The sequence below is a fragment of the Oreochromis aureus genome, linkage group 15 (assembly GCF_013358895.1).
Source record: "Oreochromis aureus strain Israel breed Guangdong linkage group 15, ZZ_aureus, whole genome shotgun sequence".
In the NCBI taxonomy this organism is placed as follows: domain Eukaryota; kingdom Metazoa; phylum Chordata; class Actinopteri; order Cichliformes; family Cichlidae; genus Oreochromis; species Oreochromis aureus.
The window spans coordinates 25,526,194-25,546,666 of record NC_052956.1 but is presented as its reverse complement, the minus strand read 5'-3'; the positions used below and the strand labels follow the sequence as shown (position 1 = coordinate 25,546,666).

Here is a 20,473-nt window from a genome sequence, read left to right as displayed (position 1 = left end):
CATTTCAGTCACAGCTTGAATGTCTGTTTTTTTTTTTTTTTCATAATCAGCAGGTTCTGTATTTTTGCCTTTAGGCCTTTGGTATCAGAAAGCTGTGGCAGGCAGTTTTTAAAGGATTTACAGTCTGCAGATTTTTTCTCTCTGCTGCTGAGACGTTCGACTCAACCCACAATCTGTCATTTCCAACATTTGGTAATTATTCCCATTCACACACACCTCCCCCTCCAGACAAGCCAGAGCGCTTCAGCTTCAGCTTCAGCTCCACGTTTCAGCACAGCCGCAAGCTTCAGACGTACTCCTGCAGGCTGTAGCTGTCCTTGATGTCTGTTTGAGGGAGTTTGGATGGAGACGAGTGGAGCTCTTGCCCCTTGCATGGTGTGGGTTTCTCCCGCTTCACGGTGTCCACCTGCAGCTGGACCGTCTTCTTTCTGTTTTTCGGCTGATTGCGTTCAGCTTGCAGCCCCTGCCTCCTCCGCTCATCTGGGTGCAGCGTGAATCTGTCGGGGTTGGCGGGGGAAGCGCGATCTGGCCGTCTCGTTCTCTTCCCGGGACACGACAAACAAAAAATGACCCCCCCGGCCAGGAGGAATCCAGCAGAGATGAACGTGATGCACAGAGCTCCGCCGGGCTGATATTTACTGCTGTCCGGCAGGTCTGTGGTCAGGAAGGCAGTGATGACTTCGTTGGTGAACCAGGACGCAGGGATGAGGCAGAGGAGGCTGGCCAGGATGAAGCAACCCCCTGCAGCGATGGCTGTGTGCCCCTTTGCTCGGTGGCTGCCCCCCCAGCGAGTACATTTGAGCCCCAAAGTAGCGAGACAGAGTCCGAACAGCGCTACTACGCAGGACAGGACCATGCCGGCCCGTGCGGCCTGCAGGTGCGGCGGCAGCGACAGCACCGAGTTCTTCATGGTACAGCTGAAGATGCCGGAGCTGTACCACACGCAGTCCATCCACAGTCCCTGCATCTGCGATATCGGGGTCATGATGCTGGTCCACACATTGATGCTCACCTTCCAGTTGGGCATCAGGGTGGCCACGACAGTACCGAGGACGCCCAGGAGTGCCAAGGCGAACGCCAGGATCTGAACAGCGGCGGACAGCATGGCTTGCCCCCCCACCTCCGTCCCGGGCAGGTCCTGACAGCAGATAATTCCTCAGCTCAGGCTCCAGCGAGCTGCAACCAGAAGAGAAATGAGAATTGAAGTGAGCGTGGGAGCGTGACGGGCGCACAGCTGAGGCTGCTGATGGGAATCTGTGTCTCTGTTTGGGGGGCGAGCTCGATGATTGCCTGCATTAGCTGATGTGGTGATCACTGACACTCAATTATGTCCCTTTAAAGCTGCAGCAGCGCTCCCTCTGCAAAGACACAGAGCAGAAACTCGGAACTCTGGTGGAGTGAAGTTGTCTCCTGGATGGCGTAAGCACCGGAACACGAACAGGAGTTCTCCTCTGAAAAGTTCACCTGTGTCAGGCTCTGCCAGCGTCTCCTCAAGTGACTGCTGGAGATGAAGCGGGGAAGCAGCGTGAATGAAAACAGAGGGCGTGTTGGCAAACAGCCTCTAACTACCCCTCTGCCTACTGTCTCCTTGGCAACTGTACATACAGTTTCAACCCATTCTGCGTCCTGAAAGGAAACACCAGGCGTCCTCTCCGCAATCTCACTGTGAGCAGAAGAAACTGTCCTTCTGAAAAAAGTCTGCTCCAGGAAATGTGTTTCTGCCTCCATCACCTGAAGGTCACCAGCTCGACCGAAGGAGCCGCAGAGCGGCGTTCTTATCTGATGAGTTGATGGCGGGGTGCGTCAGCTCCACAACGCCGCTGAGACATTCTCCGCTGACTGCACGAAGTCTGATTTTTACCTCAAAATGTTTGTTTCACTTTCTTTTCTTTACATTTTTGTCTTAGTTTGTTTTTTGGGACTTCGCAGGCTTTTGAAAAAACACGGCACCCCCTCTGACGCTGACAATAAGCATGGAGGTAAATGTAATTACTGATTATCAGCGATCACATGTGATGTCCAAGTCCTCGCTTTTGAACACGCCACATTTTTAAAACAATCACGCTGCGGCATCGAGTCATTTTCTCTGGTTTGGAGATAAAACCGTGGAGCAGTTTCTCTTTATGGGGCTGCATTGTGAGCAGAGGTGTCGCCCGTCACGTGACCACGTGAAGAATCGCCCACTGCAACACGCTGATAAGAGTCTGCAGCCCGCCCACCCGTTCTGTAGTCAGTCAGTCGGTGGCAGCCTGTTATTACCATAATCCTCAGTCTGGCTTTATCAGCTCAGACCTGCACAGACACGACCGGCTTCCTGTAAACATATGTCGGGTTTCTGCAGCCGGTGGGAAAACACAAGTTTAAAGACACACTAGCATCACTGCCGCCATCATCGCCGCGTAATTAATGTTGTTCTGTTGATACAGAAACAGTAGAAATGGATAAAAACACAATAGAGTCGACTGCGTTTCCCACCAGAGAACCGCAGAGGTGATGTCATCACCACAGTCACACGGCAAGGTGCTGCGGTGTTGATGTGGGCACATTTCTGCTCCCTGGCCCAAACCCGGCCTTCGGAACATGAGCCGCTGTGACATCATCACCGACGACGGCAGGTGACACAGGTGACCTCGCCTACTCAGGCTTTCCGTGTTGAATATTTAATATTTGGTGACATTAACACAATGTGTTCATTTTTCTTTGCAGTTTTTTTTGGGATCTAATTGTGGTTGGAAAAGAACTAAATCTACGGAATCATTTTAATAAAGTGATAAAAGAATAATTTAATCTCTTTTTGTAAACGTCTGTTTAAGGAACTCGTGTAAAAATATTCATTCACTCTGTACAGAGCTGCTTGGCTCGGCCACATATTCATTTAATTTATTGTATTTCCATAATTTCAGATTTATTTATATTTATTATATACTTAATTTGCCCAGTTTAAAAAAAATTCACTTAATAATTTAATATCATACATAAATCATGTGTTTTTTAAAGGAGAGTGTGAAACTTTAAAATAAAATATTGAAATATTAAAAATATAAAACAGACAGAGGCACAATGCTAATAAACAAATGATGTCAGTAAAACTGATACAGGTTAAGGTCACATTACAAAAGTAACAGATGAAGGCCAACTCCTTTCATGTGACATAATACTGTTAGTACTAATAATAATAATAAGAACAACAATAATAATAAATGTAGGCTCTTGCACTGCAGCGCTGAGCTGTATTTTCTCTGTAGAGGTGTTTATTGTCCTGAGTGGGAAACACTTTTTATTCTGTGATTCATGTTTGACTGAATCAGAAACACTGTCATGCTTTCCTATGGGCTGTTGTCGGTAAAGATTTGGTTATTTCCTGCATTTTATGACATTAAATCTTAGATGTGGGAGTGTCCTTGAATGCACCGACAGATTTCCCAGCAGTCCAGTTTATTAATGAACGTCTATACGGTCGACCCAGATCTCTGATGACTGATCTATAAATGTTGAGGTAATTGTGAGAGGGCATGTTTGTGTCTTTGCACGTTACTTGCACATCCTCATATTTCAGAAGCTGTTTGGTGTTTTCTTGATCATTTATTTGTGCTGTTTGATCCTCGGAGTGTTCTGCTCCTTTACATCAAGTGTTTCGAGCCTCCTGCAGTGTTTGGGTCTCTTGTTCTGTGTTCGTGCACATGCTGAACAGCCTGTTTTAACATCCAGCCGCTTGCCGTGTCGCTCAGCGATGTGAAACCAGGCGGTGGGCTATTAGAGGCGGGTCTCTGGAGGGTTGAGTGGCCGCCCGCGGGCCTGAATGTCTGAACGCTGCAGAGGACAAACTGAGAAGCTGCTTTTCTGTCCTTTAAGGTTTTTCTTTTAATTCCATGTTTTTCTGCTGTTGTTCAGGAAGTCTGAATACTGACGAGCAGATTTGTTTTCTCTCTTTTCTACTTATTTAATTTCTTTATTTTTGTCTTTAATTTTATTTTTATCTTTTGTATTTTACATTTAATAATTCTCACATTTTATTAATTTTATTTATGTATTTTTTCTTTGTGCAGCTTTTTGTAAATTCTTTTGTTTCATTAAAAAGAAGCATTTTCTTTATTTTAAATTATTTTTATGTTATTTTATTTAAAGAGCCATTTGTCTCTATGACATGTTTGGATGGGGAGAGTTTAAATTTGGTTTTACGGTTTTATTTATTTACTTTTTATTAAAAAATATTTTAAATTATTTATTTTTTTCTTTGCTTCTTTAACTTTAAAAAAATCAGTTTGTATTTATCATAATCAAGGTTATTGTTAAAATTTTCACACCTTGTGATGATTTGTGGGTCAACGATCTTCAGCACCACCTCCGTGGAGATGGCCTCCAGCAGGGGTGAAACACCCGGGAATCCACGCTGCTTTTAGACCTGAAGAGGCCTCTGTGATGAGACAAGACTGTGGCGACCTGGATGGTCAAGGACTTTATATAAAATTTAATTGATTTTTCTTTTTATGCACCTGAAATTTACATTTTGTAAATTATTTGTTTTATATTTTTAAAATTAATGTACTGATTTCTGTATGAAAACACACACTGACATCAGTGTGTGTTTATGGCATAAAGCAGCCTAAATAAAAATGTTCCCAGTAATAACTTGGGAATGAATATAAATAAATAAATGATCCGTTTTCATTCTGCCTTTTTCATTCAGGAACATCTTTTTGATTTCTCAGTGGTTTGTTTCTCTGATGGAGAAACGTGATAAATCTGTGTGAGCTCAGCAGTGTGGGTGGATATTTTTGCTTCACACTCTGCTGATGTGACCTGACTCGATGAGGAGGAGAAAGAATGAAGAAGAGTGGAAGGATTTCCTTTGACTTCTCCTCAGTATCCACAGAGCCGCGCAATTCCTCATTCTTTCACCCAACACAGCTGAAATTAGCTTCACATTAAAGTAGACAGTTTGACCTTTGACCCCTCAGTCACAGCGATAATAGTTTGGAGCTGAATCAAACCATCTGGCAGAAACAACCCCCCCCGAGGCTCCATCAGCCATCAGTCAGGGGGATATAAATGAAGTGCTTTATCTACGCTCAACACACGCAGCCTGAGAGTGTGTGTGAGCGTGTGTGTGTGTGTGTGTGTGTGTGTGTGTGTGAGTGTGTACGTGTATTAATATCTTTGTGGGGACCAAAAATTAGAAGTTTACTATACTTGTGGGAACCAACCGACCTTATGGGGACCAAAATCCTGAAGGCATATTTGAGACTCAAAATGTGGTTTTAGTGTCAAGGTTACAGTCAGGTTATGGTTAGGTTTAGGCTGAGGGTTAGGGTTGGGCATTCATTTTTGATGGTTAGAGTTAGCTGCTGGGGAAAGCATTATTCCGTGTCTTAATTCTATGGCTAAAGTTTTAATTGCTATTCTCTTTTGTTTTATCAGTTTTTAACTGTATTTTTATTTATTTGTCTTATTTATCGTCAGATAGCTGTTCAGCACTTTATTTGAAAGCACTTTATAAATAAAGTTATTATTATTATTATTATTATCATTATTATTATTATTTCACTTAGATGTCTTGACAAGGATATAAAAACACGACTGTGTGTGTGTGTGTGTGTGTGTGTGTGTGTGTTAGACTGACCTTCATCATGAACGCTGCTGGTTTATGTTTGATGTGCTCTGCCGCTGGACGTCAGTCAGAATTTAACAGAAACTTTGTTGCCTTATTTAAAGATATTAATTTTCTAATAGTTTTATTTAATTATTAAAGTAGCTTCATTTCAGTTTCGTTAGAAATGCTCTGCTTTAAAGTCAGCCTAAACATGCTAATAGATGTTTTTTCTTCCATGTCACAGTAGTTCTGTGTTGTTGGTGAAATATCAGTAAATATTTATCCCAAAGCAAAATTAATGGTATTACAGAAGGTTAAACATTTAAGTCAAAGACAGATAGCTTAAATAAGTAAAAATTATAAGGCTGATGTAGATTTTTTGGCTCACAAAGATTTTTTGGATCAATAATTAATATCTTGATGGTTAAACTGTCTGAACCATTATGAAAACGTTTTCTGGTTCTTTTCTTTTTCTGGCATCTCTTTTCCAGTTCAGCAAACATGGTGCATGATGGCTGTAAACCCTTCATCCACCCCGACCTCCTCCTACCTCCTCTTATTGATTCAATCAATAAAACGTCTCAACCTCATCCCACCAGAGATTACTCTGCACATAACTGTAGTTATTGTGAAGGCTATTTTAACCCCTGAATGCAAAGACACTGGGCAAGTAAAACTGATGCAGGATTAACAGACAGAAAATCACAGATTTATTTTTATGCAGAAAGGTGACGAAAACAAAAGCAAAAACAGTCACTGAGCAAATACACTGACAGAGGACACAACAAAGACCAGATGCAGGAGATGTATATAGATGCAGAAAGTATATAGACACGAGAACATTAGGACAGAGTGGACACACCTGGGAGCACAGTTGAACACGATCTACCTAGAAGGGCATAAAAGGATGAAACACAGAGTGACGATCGCAGGAAAAGGAAGAGATGAATACCAGGACTAAAGACATAGACAAGACAGGAAAACCACAAAAACACAGAGACCAGAACGACATGGGGACAAAACTGGGGAGACGAAAAGGGTAACAAAGCACGGAGATGAGACTTGGACAGGCTGGACACGAAAAGGGAATCAAACAAGATCCAAGGAATAGAAATATAAAAAGCTCAACGGCAATAGGGAACACTAAACTCAGGACTAACACAGAGCTGTATGTAAAAATGTCTCAAATTCAAGGGAACAAATACAGAGCCCTCCCACCAGCAGCAGTTTCTTACAGCTTCTGACATCGAAGTGTTCAAGCTTTCCGAATGGATGGTGAGGGTTTGAGCTAAAATCCTGTGAGTCCCTGTCATGTATATGTGTGTTTAAATGTCCTGCTGCTCACACTGACTATGAAAGCAGAGAGTGAAGTTAAAAACTCCGGGGCTTCATCAGGCCCCCAGCTCTTTCAGTGTCTCTGCAGGTCTTCAGAGGTTCATCAGTCGGGATTAAAAGTCTTAAATGTAATTAACAGAAGCCTGACTCTGTCTCTGTGCTGCAGATGGAAACATCTGCAGCACACACTTTTTGAGTGTTATGTCGGGAAGTACTAATACTGAATATCCCAGTAGATTACACAAAGTTAAAAACATTGACACCGAGACGCCCTCTTATCGTGTTGTACTTTATTTTCTCTTACTTCATCCATCCACCTGGTGGAGAAATGCTTACCTGTGACTCAACTCCCTGTTGTCATCAGTTCACAAAGAAGAATTCTTAAATACAACCAAAACAAAACTATTAAAACATCACCAGTGTCTGTTGTTACTGTAGCGTTGCAGATTTTGGTTTGTAGACTTGAAACTGCTTTGAGTGGTCATTGAAGCTCCTTCCACACAGGCAGCAACTGGCTCGACTGGCAGTACCACAGGTGGATGAACCCAGCATGTAACCATGCAGTCTGCCTACACCATTTGTGAATAAACAGGTTGTTTTAAAGAGCTCTCTGATTTCAAGTGTAGGGCTGAAACAGAATGCCACCACCACTACAACTTATCTCCCTCTTAGATTGTCAATACCCAGCTCTAAAGCTATGTGATTTGGAGTCAGAGACCAAAGACATTAACCAACTACGGGCAAACTAAATGCTGCTGACATGAAGTGGGACTAGTGATGAACTTTCCGGGAAGCGACTCAAGAGACGTCCAATAAGAGTGAAAAACACTGCTGATTGACATACGACCTGTGAATAAACACGTTAGAAGTTCACCTAGGCAACCGGAGCCTGAAATATCCTCACATGACCAGCTTCCAGCTCCTCAGTGACCATTAACAGGTGAACTGAGCAATGACTGTTTAAAGCCTTCAAGGTTTGAAATGATGTCATTTGGTGAGACAAGCTGAGATGTTCAGTCTCCAAACAGATGCAGATTTTTTAAAAAGCTGTAAATTTATGATAAATGTGCCAATTTTGTGTTTCTTCGAGAGCTGTGCTGATAAATGAATGTTTTAAAGGCTTGTCTTCCTCCTCTCTACATCGGTTACTGTGGCAACAAGAGCTGAAGAGACAACACACACAAATACACACACACTCAGTTTTTACCTTCACTGGTGCTTTTAAAAATTTAATTTATCGATCCAAAAGTGAGCTGAGCGTCCTGTTCCCTGAAGGTGAAGTCAGACTGAAATGAGTGAAAGGAGGAAATCTGAGTATCATCACAGGAAATGATAATGTTCATGAAAGAAACACGACTTCATGGCAAGAAGAAAGAGTCTGCTGGTTTAGGTATGCCTGTAGAGCGTCTGTAGCTTGTGGACCACTGCACACGGTGTCAGTGTTTTAATGTTGGAGGGCAGAGTGTAATGTGGAGAACTGGAGGCAGGAGAGGATAGCTGCCCAAGACACATACAAATTCTGAAAGAATAAGATTTTATTACCTCTTTACGTTAATAATGAAACCTGCAGAGAGCACAGGGATCTCAGCTTTACTCAGCAGTGCACACACAGAGCTCTGCAGCATCACAAATCCACTTCAGTGAATCTTTTCTGTTTTCTCCCTCACAGCTTTACAGCTACTCAGTGAGCAGCTGGGGAGAGTTTTGAGAAAAGTCTATCTATGCAAACCGCGGCTAACTGCAGCTAACCACAGGTAACTGCCCCCTAGCAACCGGTGGTCGCCGGGGGGGGGTTCAGCTTCAGTTCAGTTCAAGCCTTGAAGTTTTCTGTCCAGAGACTGAATAAGCAGCAATAGGAGGAACATTTCAGATCAAAAGTCTTTAATTAAATATTTTTTTCATTTATTTGCCTTTAACAAATATTTAAGAAAATAAATTACCAAATACTTTAACATTTTAGAAAATATAAAACACAAATATAAAAAAAAAAAACACTGGTGTCTCTCTAGTGCTTCGTCACAAAACATTACAAATATATAAATATAAAAACTCGACTGAAGGCTTTGATCCAGCAGCTCCAGATTTTTACCAGAAACGGCTTTTGTCAAGAAAGTTTCTCTGTTAGACAGAAAACTACAAAATGAGTGCTGCACACAAGAATATTTACAACACATGAGTTTGACAGCTGTCGCCGAGTTCAGGCAGCAAGTCCAACATTTGGTTCGGTCCATTGTTAGCTAACGAGATGAAACTGAAGAGCTGGTTGGACCCTTCAGAGAGATGCTTGGTTAAGTGAAAAGAACTGAGCACCATGTTCTGTCGAGGAATTTTTAAAAAGAACGCTCCACAGTTTCTGGAAATTTTTGTGAGGTCTGTAGTTTGTCTCTGAGACAAATGATTCAGTTTGTTCTTTGAGGTTTGTGAGCTTTGTTAGCGAGATGCCTGAGATGGGTCTACAGTTTCACATCAGAGCCTCTGTCAGAGAAAAAGGTTTGAGAATAAAGTCGAAAAATTTGGTATAAATTTACATTTTAAAAGACAAATTATTATAAACTCGTGTAAAGAAAAAGACACTTTTCAGGCAGAAATTCATGCAGGAATTTCATTAGTTTGATGATAAAATCATTTTTTGAGAAAGTTATATTTAAAAAGATGTTGATGGAATAAAGTTTTACTGTGCGCACACCATAAACTTATCATTTTAAAGCTGAAGTAATTTATGTAAAGAAAATGTAAAATTAAAAAAAAAATCAGAAAGAAAAAAAAACACTTTATGCTTTTATTTATTATTTAATAGAAAAAGTCATAATTTACTAAAAAAAAATTGAAATGAAAAAACTAAAAACTGCTTGCCAAATGTTTGTTTTGCATAAATAATGGTAATTTTAAAGGTTAAAAGGCAATGATATTGATATTTAAAAAATAAAGATGCACTTTTGTCGAAAGAGGTCACATTTCTGAGAGATCAACCTGTAATTTTATGAGAATAAAATGTTATTTTTAAATACAAACAAATCAAATTTCTTTTAGAGACTAAAAACAAAAAAAACAAAAAAATAAATTAAAAAATAATTTTAGGAATTTAAGAACTTACATCAACTGATCTTTCACAGTGACATGTTTTCTTTAAACATTTCCATTTTTCTTGGACTTTATTGTCAGACTCTTTTCTCTCACTTTCTGGTGACGCTCGACTGCTGTTTATTTTTGTTACCATTAAATCCCTGGTGAGCTTTTAATGCTGAATCAGAGAGATCAGTAAAAAAATCCCAGATTGGCTGATATGACTTCCTCTTGTACAAAAATTTGTTATCATTCCACCTCCAGACCTTTTTAATTTGTTGGAGGTTTAAGTGTCACGAATCTCGCAGCCAATCAGAGGGCTGGACACATGTCCTGCTATCTCACTGTCTCACTGAGAACAGTTCAAGTGTTGGAGAGATGAAGATCCTCTCAGAGGGTCAGTCAGTCTGTCAGCGTTTCCTTTGGTGTAGTGACCTGTGATGACCTGCAGGAGGCCATGTGTGAGAAATGAAGCTGCTTCACACTCTCGAAAATGACCCGAACCTTGTCAGATGGCACCTTTTGGTCAGCGTGGACCTCCATGTTCAGGTCTGCGGAGCAGGTGTGATAAACTTCCAGCTCAATCGTCTGGATTTATTTAGACTCCCCGCATTGTGACCATCCTGTTTGTCTTAGCATGTTAGCTTTGTCCCTGCACTGCAGGCATGGCGGCGGTCGTCGGTAACCCCAGCAGGGGGTCATAGAAGCAGTCCTCGTTGATCATGGAGGTCATGCTCTGAACGCTGAAGTCTCTCTCCAGCAGGTTGCTGAGGTCCTGCAGATCTCCAGGACTTCGCCGTAGGCTGGAGCTCCGCTTATTTTTCTCCTCCTCACTTATAGATGTCCCTCCTTGCTCCACCTCCTCCTCTCTGAAGTTGAGCCTCTGCAGCTGGGCCTCCAGCTCGCTAGTCAGGGAGCAGAGTCTCCCTCTCATCCCTGCAGCGGCACTGGAGCTGGAGGCGTGGCTTGGCAGCAGAGGCTCTGAGCACGTGTCGCCCAGGACGCCGTCAGACCTGCAGCTCTCCTCCAGCTGGTGAGGAATTGTCTTCTGGGCGTCAGAGCAGCGCTGCTGCCTCCTCCTCCAGGAGGCGCTTCTCTCAGCCGTAGACAGCCTGCTCCTCCTCAGGGATCCCACAGGAGCTCGGTCTCTGAGGAGCGAGCGCAGGGCTCGCAGCACGCTGGCCTTTGTCTCCAAACCGCTGAAATACAAACACAGAGCTGAAGCTTAACATCATCATGCACAGAGCTGAGAACCTCCATTGTGATGGAGAACCACCACAGGAACTTGATTCAATTTCAATTCAATTTCAATTTATTTATATAGCACTTTTCACAGGATAAAAACCACAAAGTGCTTCACAGTAATATAAGACAGAAATACATAAAATACATTAAAATACATTAATAATCAAACATACAGCACAAATCTAATTAAAAGCCAATCTAAATAAATGAGTCTTAAGCTGCTTTTTAAAAGAATAAATACAATCAAGACAACGTAAAGATGGAGGAGAGCATTCCACAACCTGGGGGCCACCGCTCTAAAAGATCTATCACCTCTAGTCTTAAAAGCGAGTTCGTGGGACGACCAACAGCCTTTGATTAGAAGATCTCAGGCTGCGAGAGGGAGTGTGGGGTTCTAAAAGATCGGAAATGTAGGCAGGGGCATCACAATTCAAAGCTTTAAAAGTCAGTACCAAGATTTTAAAATGAATTCTAAAATGTACTGGAAGCCAGTGTAATGAACGTAACACTGGTGTAATGTGCTCTCTTTTTCGTGTCTTGGTTAAAAGCCTTGCAGCAGCATTCTGGACTAACTGGAGACGCTCAAGATTCCTTTTGCTCAAACAAAGAAAAAGGCTGTTACAATAATCTAAGCGAGATGAAATAAAAGCATGAATAACCATTTCTAACTCAGATTTAGACAGCAAAGTTCGCAGTTTGGAGATGTTCCTTAGCTGAAAAAGGCAATTCCTAATTAACTGTCGAGAGTGTTGCTCTAGGGACATGGCAGAATCAAAGATCACACCAAGGTACCTGAGGCTCAAGTGAACAGATGAGCCAAGAGAACCAAGGTGCTGTTTGATTAGAGATATCTGGTTGTCGGGGCAATAATTAATGTTTCTGACTTCTCAGAGTTCAACTGTAAGTAGTTGTCACCAAGCCACTGTTCAATGGAAGCTAAACAATTAATTAAAGAGGACAGTTTATGGACTTCCATCGGCTTAAAAGAGCAATAGAGCTGGATATCATCCGCATAGAAGTGATAAGACACCTCAGGGAACTGCCTAATTATAAGTCCTAGAGGTAACATGTACAAAAGAAAAGAATAGGACCCAGAACTGAACCCTGCGGTACCCCACATGTCAGATCCTTAGAATGTGACATAAACCGATTCGCAAAAACACTAAAAGATCTGTTGGAGAGGTACGACCGAAACCACTCCAGAGCAAGACCGGACACACCGACTATGTCCCGGAGCCTGTTAATCAGGATGGTATGGTCAATGGTGTCAAAGGCAGATGTCAAGTCCAACAAAACCATGACTGAGGATGCTCCAGAGTCAGCTGACATCATAATGTCACTGGAGACTTTAAGTAATGCGGTTTCTGTTGAGTGACTTTTACGGAAACCTGACTGAAATTTGTCATAAATTTCATGTTTTTCTAAAAAAGTGGTAAGTTGATCTGCAACTACTTTTTCCAGAATTTTTGATAATAATGGAAGCTTAATTGGCTGTCCGTACCTGCTGCACAGCTGGAACACCGTCTCTGGTCGTCCCTCCACCTCAGACCGACTATGAACCAGCTCCCACACACATGGGTCCTCAGAGCCTACACACACAGCACAGTGAGCTCAGACCATCACAGCGCCTCCTGCTGGAGAGCTGCTGCACCAGCATTGCAATAACAAACCTCACTCTGATTGGTCACTCACCTGTGATGTTAGCCGGTCTGACCTGGACCGCTGAAACTGGGATTAACCAGCGGAATCTGAAGGGGTCAAGGTCAGCTGATCGGGACGAGGTCTGTGAGAAAAAAACATTAAAACTGACAACAAGAACAGGTGGAGGTGTTTTTTTTCTTTTATTCAGTGACATCACGTTGTTGATGTGTTTACAGCTGAGGAGCCAATCAAGGACGAGGATTACATTTGTAAAGACATAGAAGCAGATCATCTCTCCAGAACCAGGTTAAAGTTTTTCTGAGATGATCTTTAAAGAAATTAATAGAAACCAGCAGTTGTATGGAAGCCCATTACTGCCAATACAGGAAAAAACAGATTAAGCCAAATTGATTTTTATTGATATTTGGCTTAAAAAACAGATGTTTTTGGCCTATATCTTTCTTTTAAAACCCATTTTTAAAACTTTATTAAAAAATGAAAAGAACAACAATATTATAGTTGAAAAGGAAATTTTAAGTGATTTCATTTATGGGATTTATATCTTTGTTATGATCATTATTTTGATATTTTTAAATATTCTTTAACACATAACACATTTTTTTTTACTTTTTAATTGACAGATTTGACTAACGTTCACTCAAAACTTTAATTTTTCAGACATTTTGACTCCCCAAAGAATTTGCATTTTTATTATCATTTTTTTTTTTTTACACTTTGTTAAATTTTTTGTCACTGCATTTTTTTTGTTTACATTGGCATAAATAGACATACAAATGTGTTCAGTTATACAAATGATGAAGAGTTGAAGAGTAGACGTGGACTCACCATCTTCTTCTTCAGTTTGCTGTTCTCACGGTAAACCAGGATGACGGCTCGTTTGAACACTGAGGACAAAGACAGACTTGTGTTATTCTCCATCAGTTATCACCTGTGCAGGTAAAGAAGTGTGAAGAAGAGACTTCACCCACCAAACAGCGTCAGCTCTGGTTCCTTCCTCAGGCGACCCAGACAGGGCAGTGGGTTCAACCAGACCACCGACGAGTGGACCAGAAACTCCCCCATCGAGATCTCCGTCACCTGAGGGTGGAGGGAAAAAAACCCCTTCAGGGTATGTGATGCACACAGGTGACGCTCAAGTGTGTGTGTGTGTGTGTGTGTGTGTCAGTGTGTTTACCTGTTTGTCGGCTCCGCTCTGCTCTGCTGCCAGCTGGTCGAACACGCAGCCATAATCTTCATAGATCTTCTGCATCTCGTTGATGTGACTCGCCACCTTTTCCATCGCTCGCAGCGCCTCTGAGTGGATGACAGTGGAAGTGCAGCTGGTCACAAAACATGTTTAAATACAATACTGTGAGGTCTGTTACCTCTCAGGTGTATGTTTGGGTTACCTGTCAGGTGTGCGTGCTCGGGGCTCTCTGCATCTGTCAGGGACACGAGCTCTCGGAGCAGCAGCGGATACTTCAGGACTCTCTGAACAGGTTTGATCAGGTATGACTCCAGGGAAGACGAGTGCTGATTGGTTGGATTTCTGGCCTCCAGGAACTGTTTGAAGGCCGCATCTGTTTTGGCTGTGTCACAGGTGGTCAGGGTTAAAGGTTAAATGGAGTGCTGCTTAAAGGAGTTTAAAGTGCTGAGACTGTGTTTTCACCTCTTTCCAGAACTTTCTGGACTTTGATGTGATTCGCACAGAAACCACTGTAGAGCTTGAAGTGATCGGCGTAGTACAGAAATGATCCGCCCAATGGGAAGAGGAGTTTCTGATGGAAACACAAATGAGGTGTGAAAAAACTAAACCCATCAAACAAGCGAAAAAAAACTTTTGTTCATTAAAATATAAAAATTCTGTTTAACCGCATTTAAAATATTGAAACATTTAAAAAGGAGAAATATGATTAAAATAAATAAAAATAGAGTTCATAAATGAATAAAATGTACAAAAAAATAAAAAGAAGATAAACTGTGAAAAGACAAAATATACAAAAAAATATATACTATGTATAAAATGTAATTAAATAAATTATTAAAAAATAACTAAAAGAAATAAAAATAAAAAACTAAGTAAAAAATAAAATAAGAATAATAATAATGGACCCGAAATGGAGTAAATAAAAAATTGGAAAAAAAAATGCATAAAAGTAAAACATCACAGGGCCCAAATAAATCACTGGAGCTTAATTAAATTAAATAATAAACTTGCATGCATGCACAACTAAAACAAAAAGAATAAAATAAAAACATAAATGAAGGAAATAAAATCTGTCTGAACCAGCTGATGGACCTTCACCTTGAACTGCTCGGGGGTTTCCAGGCTGCTGAAGTTCGGACAGGTGGCGATTCTTTCCTCCAGCGTTTGGAGAAAAACTCTCTGAAAGTCCAACATCTCTGGCAGGCTGCCGAACAGCGCCTCCATCTGACAGAGCGACAGAGACACACTGCGGTCAGAGTTACAACTACAACCTTCACTTCACAACTGTCACTTACTGTTGGCTCGTTTTTACCTCGTCTTTACTGAGGAACGTCTCCTTCTGCAGGGGGGTCAGGTAGATGTCGAACAGACAGACGAGATCCTGAAACAGAACCAAAAAAGTTTTCATATATTAATCAAAGTCTAATTTCTTTTTTCAAATTTAATTATCGGCTCTAATCAAATATTAAGATCTTTCCAGTAGTTTTAAACACACAGGTTTAAAGATATAAAGATGTTTAAGCATACACTCTAATTAAGACAAAAATATTAATATAGCAGATTCTTTTAATATTTGTAAGGGACCCATTATATACAACCATTTAAAACTAAAACTGTACAAATTGTGTGTAAAATCATAAGTATAGATTTCTTTATCACTTTAACATAAAAAAATAGTTTCTGTTTTATTTTATTCTATAAATAAACTGATAAAAAACCTGAGCTTCACACAGTTTTTTCTACTCCTGGTTTAGTATGATGTCACAGAGAGGGGAAATCCCCAAAATGGTAATATCAGGGGCAGCCAATCAGAAGAAATCTAGACGTAAGTGGGAGGAGCTAAAACGGCTTGTTTCAGACAAAGGATAGGGTAAAGGGTTGAAGGTCCAGAATAAGATAAGGAAGGATTATTTTGAATTGAACCATGCAAAGCTGCTCTCATAGAGACAAAGAATAAAAACATGGATCTGAAAATGAGTCAAAACGCGTCCATTAACATATCAGATGTACTAGCAGTAGTACCGCAGTAGTACTACTGTTGCCGTCGTATTCTGACCTTGACATAGGACTTCTCGGTGTCGACCAGCTCCTGGATGACCTTACGCAGACGCTGACACACGCTTAGGTGGGTAGGGCTCACCGGCTGCAGACCGACCTCTCTGCCGTACGGGTTTTTGGGGTTGTCGCCGTCTCCTGTCTGGCCTTCTGGAAAGGTCTGGTAAAGCGAGTAGACCCGGTCTAAGTTCTGGAAGGGAAACACAGGAACCAAAGCTCAATGAAATCATTGAGGACAACACCACTGTTCACATGCTTGACATTAAAGAGGAAAAATCAGAAAACAGACCCCACCCCCCGGTCCTATTATAGCTGGGGTACTCTTCAGCTCCCACATGACCCTGAATTAGATGAGCAGAAGGAGATGGATGGATCCCAGGTGGAAGTCCAGTAACTGATTTTTGTTCCACTCACACTCAAACTTGAGTGACAAACCGGAGAGAACTGTGGCTCTGAGTCAGGAGAACGAGGATCAGTGGAGCAGGAGGTTGGGTGGATTTTTGGGAGGTCTGGGAGGCCGCTGAGCCAGAGATGAGGTTAAACACACAAACACCAAAATCCAGACAGACAAACACAAACCTGTTCCCAGTCTGAGCGCTGCTGCTGCTGCTGTGACCCTGACTGAGGACAAGTTGCTAACTAACCGGCTGCCTCATCCGTCATCATAATCTGAGCTGCCAGCCTCTAACGCAGCGCCGACAGCCTGATGAATTCTGAGCTCCAATGCGCTCACCCTGAAGCTGCAGAGCTTTTGATAAGCGGTGAAGAAGCGTCGCTGCACTTTAAACTCGAGGAAGGAGGAGCGCCCTGAGATCTGAACACGTGGGGAAAAGACTGCCCAAACATGTTCAATTCAAGGAGGTGAGGAGCAGTTTAGATGAAGAACTAAAGACACACTTCCAGGTTTCAGCAGAGCAGATAACGAACTGGAAGATGATCAAACCCGGGATATTAATGTGCACACAAGTGCATCAAAGGCTTAAACAGCAGCAACTGGTGTTTGTTTGGAGTCGAGTTGAAAGAAACCAACGAGTCTTTGGATGGTCAAGAGTGCGGGATTGACCTTTGACTCCAAAAACACTGAAGATGAAGATCTTTAGGTTAGCACGATCACAGCGTGACCGTTTTATTAACTCGAACAATCAATTAGTTCGTGAAGAATCAAAAGATGCTGTGTAAAAAGAAGAACCTTTAACAGCTTCACTTTTGAGCTCCAGGACTTGTTTTTATCTTAATTTTTAAATCAATTAATTATCTCTGCTTTTTCAGGGTGATTATATTTGATTTTATCTCACTAATTGGAATATTAGTCTCAAATATTCGTGTGTTTCAGGGTCTTGATGTTTCAACAAGAGGTTTCCTGTTCCTCCAGGAGGATCCTCGTCAGTCCTAAGGCACCTAAACTGTTTCATGAAGGAGCAGCTGTTTGACTCTGAGCCGCCCCGGGAGATCTGAGGCCGGGATTACTGTCCTGTGCTGACATACTCTCGGATGGGGACATGTTCTTATTGTCCTACTTTCTGTCTGAGCAGGTACAACATATTCCCGTGGGCGTCCGTACACGTAACGCTGTGATAGTGGTGTGTACAACCATCTCACACTTGAGAAAATCTAAAGCACAGAAAACACTTGTGATCATTTCCTCTACACCAAATTTCAGCTCTACATCAACCAGCAGCCCGTTTACCAGCAGGACGACGCCGTCAGCAGGACGCCAACAGCCCAGGCAGCTTGCCACCTCGTCCAGGAGCCTCAGCAGCCGCTCCAGGAGCCCCACCCCAGGGAACACCTCCCCTCCATCCTCCTCCTCTTCCTCCAGAGTCTCCCAGTCCTCCTCCATCGGCAGTACCCAGCACAGAGCACCCATGACGAAGGAGTGAAACAACGACGAAGAGGATCAGCTGGGGTTGGAGGTCACCTGATACTTCTGCTGCCGTCGTCAGAAATGAAGAGGCGGTCACAAACAACACCTACAAGTTGTGTTTCTCCAGGGAAAAGCGTTAATCCCTCGGCTCTGACTTTACAAACACTCCTGACTGTGTAAGCTGGATTATCAGGCTGACCAAAGGTCATGTGCACAGAGGTGGGGGGTGGAGCTCCAGGAGGCACAGGAGGATTTCTGCAGGTAAGTCTGAGCTGCCTTCTTTGGAAACCAATCACATCCTCATAAAACCTCCTGATTTCATATGATGGGGTTATCGCCGATTAAAGCAAAACACAAGCGGCTTGGTCATGAATAACATACAACCATTTAAATAAAATCCAGATGTTCTCAGACTGTCACAGACTGAAGCTCACCTGCTCTGAGGGCTCGGTGTCCTGAGGTGTCCTAGCAGAAGTGTCATTGAAAACGGGAGGCAGGACGCTGTCTGCATCCGTGATGACAGAGGAATCTGTGAGATGAAGAAGAAATGTGATCTGTGATCTTTACTGCTGCTTTAACTGGCCTTCACAATAAAAGCCTTTGATTCTGGTTTCTGTAAATGAATCTGATCGATAAAACAGCTGTGACTAAAATGGTTAAGTTTATATTTAAAACTGGAAATTGGTTTGATATAAATGTGAAATGTGTCTGAACATTATGATGTTGTTACCAGAGCGTCTCTGCTGTACCTGTGATCCAGGTGTGGATGTTCGTGGCCGGCGGTTGGCAGCGGGGGTGGAAGGGGTCAGCGTGGTCGGGCCAGAGGTCGGCAGGCTCTTCGGCCTCAGGTGACTCATCCCTCCTCAGCAGCAGCTGCAGCTTCTGGTGTCTGAAGAGACTCTGCAGGAGGTCCAGGTCCAGACCAGACACAGGAGCGCCGTTCACGGCCAGGACCTCGTCTCCGGCCCTGAGGCCTGATTGGAAACAGAAAAATTAAGCTGCATCTTTTAAAGTTTGTTAAATCTTTCTAAAAAAAAATTAAATCCTAAACACAGACAGGGTTTTTCCCATTCTGCAGGTGTAGCGCTGCACAGGTGACAGCCTGATAGCAGAGCCTCGAGCGCCCCCTGCTGGACACCTTCAAAGCCTCAAACTGTCCGAAACGCAGCGTCTCCCTCAACATAAAACCTGAAACCGTTCTCTGTTTTACCGTCTCTGGATGAAAGTCCCAGCGGGTCCACCTCGCTGACGAAGACATGACTTTTTCCCGCTCCGTCCACGTGACCCGTCACCGCAAAACCTGCAGAGTCACAGAAGAAGAAGTACATCACACACAGGTAAATATGCTTATTATTTATCCTCTCAGAACACAAACCAGTCATGTTTTTGTACGAATTTTATTTATTCAGTGATGCACAAAGGTTTTCTTTCTCACCGAAGTCTTTGTGGCCGTCAGGTCGACAGATGTTCAGAGTAAAAACACCGACAGCTGGAAGCTGCTGCTCATCACGCAACTGAAAACACACACAGCAGAGTGAGCCGGGAGAATGACCTCGCAGGAATCATGTGAATACAAATCCAGTAATTATCATCATATTTCAGTCTGCAGTCATCCAAATAACATACAAAATAATATCTGTTAGGAGTTCTGCCCGCAGAAAAAAATTAAAGAAAAGTTGTAGGGTAAGTCAGTGAACACACCTGCAGATCTGCACTATGACCGGCAGGGGGCGCTGCCTCCATCTGTTTGGGAGCACAGTCCAGATTCTGCAGAAGAAACACAGAGGAAGAATTTTACTTCAAATTAAACTTTCAACTCATCAGCACAGGTTTTAAAGAACTGAGCGACCTACAAGGTTTATAATTACCTTCAGTTATTATAACCGATTAGCTTCTATAAGATCTGATCAGTAAAATCATCAATACATTTGATTAAAACATAGATAAACTTAAGCTTTAAAGGCAGAAAACTATAAAATCATTAAACTAATGGGCAGGTGATTCTTAAAATTCAGACTTTCTCCACAGGACTTAAAGCGACGAGGTGGACCGGAAAATAAGAAAAGCTTGTGAAGAATCCTGAGCTCTGATTGGCTGAAAAGATCACAGGAGATGAAATATGGAGACAAAAGGGTAAAGAGGAACAGCGGGATACAGAGGAGACACAGGGGGAGGAAGGAGGTTAAAAGGGGAGCAGAAGAAAGAAGGTGGAGGTCATGCGACAACAGGAGGTGGGGTTTGGTGGGGAGGTCATGTGGAGAGGAGGTGTGGGAGTCATCTCCTGCCTCCTGTGATGGATTAACTCTCAGGAACAAAGAAATCCTGGCAGAATAAAACAGCCTGGAAGCTTTTAATTCTCAATCACCTCCTCCTCTTCCTCCTCCTCCTCCCACCTCCTCCTCTTCAGAAGGAGCAGCAGGCAGCCGGTTGCCCTCAAAAAGCTGTGCAGTTAAACAAACTGTCCTCCTTCTCC

The 20,473-nt window shown here is 42.5% G+C and overlaps 2 protein-coding genes across 3 annotated transcripts in view; both read right to left on the bottom strand.

Annotated features, from left to right (window-relative positions):
* Window positions 1-286: 286 nt before the first annotated feature.
* Window positions 287-1,105, bottom strand: LOC116330553 (claudin-20-like). The gene has a single exon (XM_031752901.1). It carries the CDS (start codon window positions 1,103-1,105, stop codon window positions 287-289), a length of 819 nt encoding a protein of 272 aa, XP_031608761.1.
* Window positions 1,106-8,448: 7,343 nt separating this feature from the next.
* LOC116330558 (T-lymphoma invasion and metastasis-inducing protein 2) overlaps window positions 8,449-20,473 on the bottom strand; it is a 47,883-nt gene continuing 35,858 nt past the window's right edge. Inside the window, exons 8-23 of one of the 2 annotated variants that reach the window (XM_039599091.1) lie at window positions 19,702-19,767; window positions 19,436-19,514; window positions 19,211-19,300; window positions 18,750-18,974; window positions 18,435-18,529; window positions 16,138-16,326; window positions 15,394-15,462; window positions 15,180-15,305; window positions 14,544-14,652; window positions 14,284-14,463; window positions 14,070-14,188; window positions 13,864-13,972; window positions 13,721-13,779; window positions 12,926-13,016; window positions 12,735-12,822; window positions 8,449-11,187 (exon numbers count right to left, since the gene is read on the bottom strand). In XM_039599091.1, the coding sequence (XP_039455025.1) occupies window positions 10,629-11,187; window positions 12,735-12,822; window positions 12,926-13,016; window positions 13,721-13,779; window positions 13,864-13,972; window positions 14,070-14,188; window positions 14,284-14,463; window positions 14,544-14,652; window positions 15,180-15,305; window positions 15,394-15,462; window positions 16,138-16,326; window positions 18,435-18,529; window positions 18,750-18,974; window positions 19,211-19,300; window positions 19,436-19,514; window positions 19,702-19,767 (2,253 nt within the window). In that variant the 3' untranslated portion in view covers window positions 8,449-10,628. The remainder of the gene's footprint in view (window positions 11,188-12,734; window positions 12,823-12,925; window positions 13,017-13,720; window positions 13,780-13,863; window positions 13,973-14,069; window positions 14,189-14,283; window positions 14,464-14,543; window positions 14,653-15,179; window positions 15,306-15,393; window positions 15,463-16,137; window positions 16,327-18,434; window positions 18,530-18,749; window positions 18,975-19,210; window positions 19,301-19,435; window positions 19,515-19,701; window positions 19,768-20,473) is intronic. The other variant, XM_031752908.2, reaches the window with a different exon arrangement.

Bases quoted from the DNA above. Each gene is read 5' to 3' on its own strand.
- LOC116330553 (XM_031752901.1), bottom strand. From the start codon at position 1,105: ATGCTGTCCGCCGCTGTTCAGATCCTGGCGTTCGCCTTGGCACTCCTG.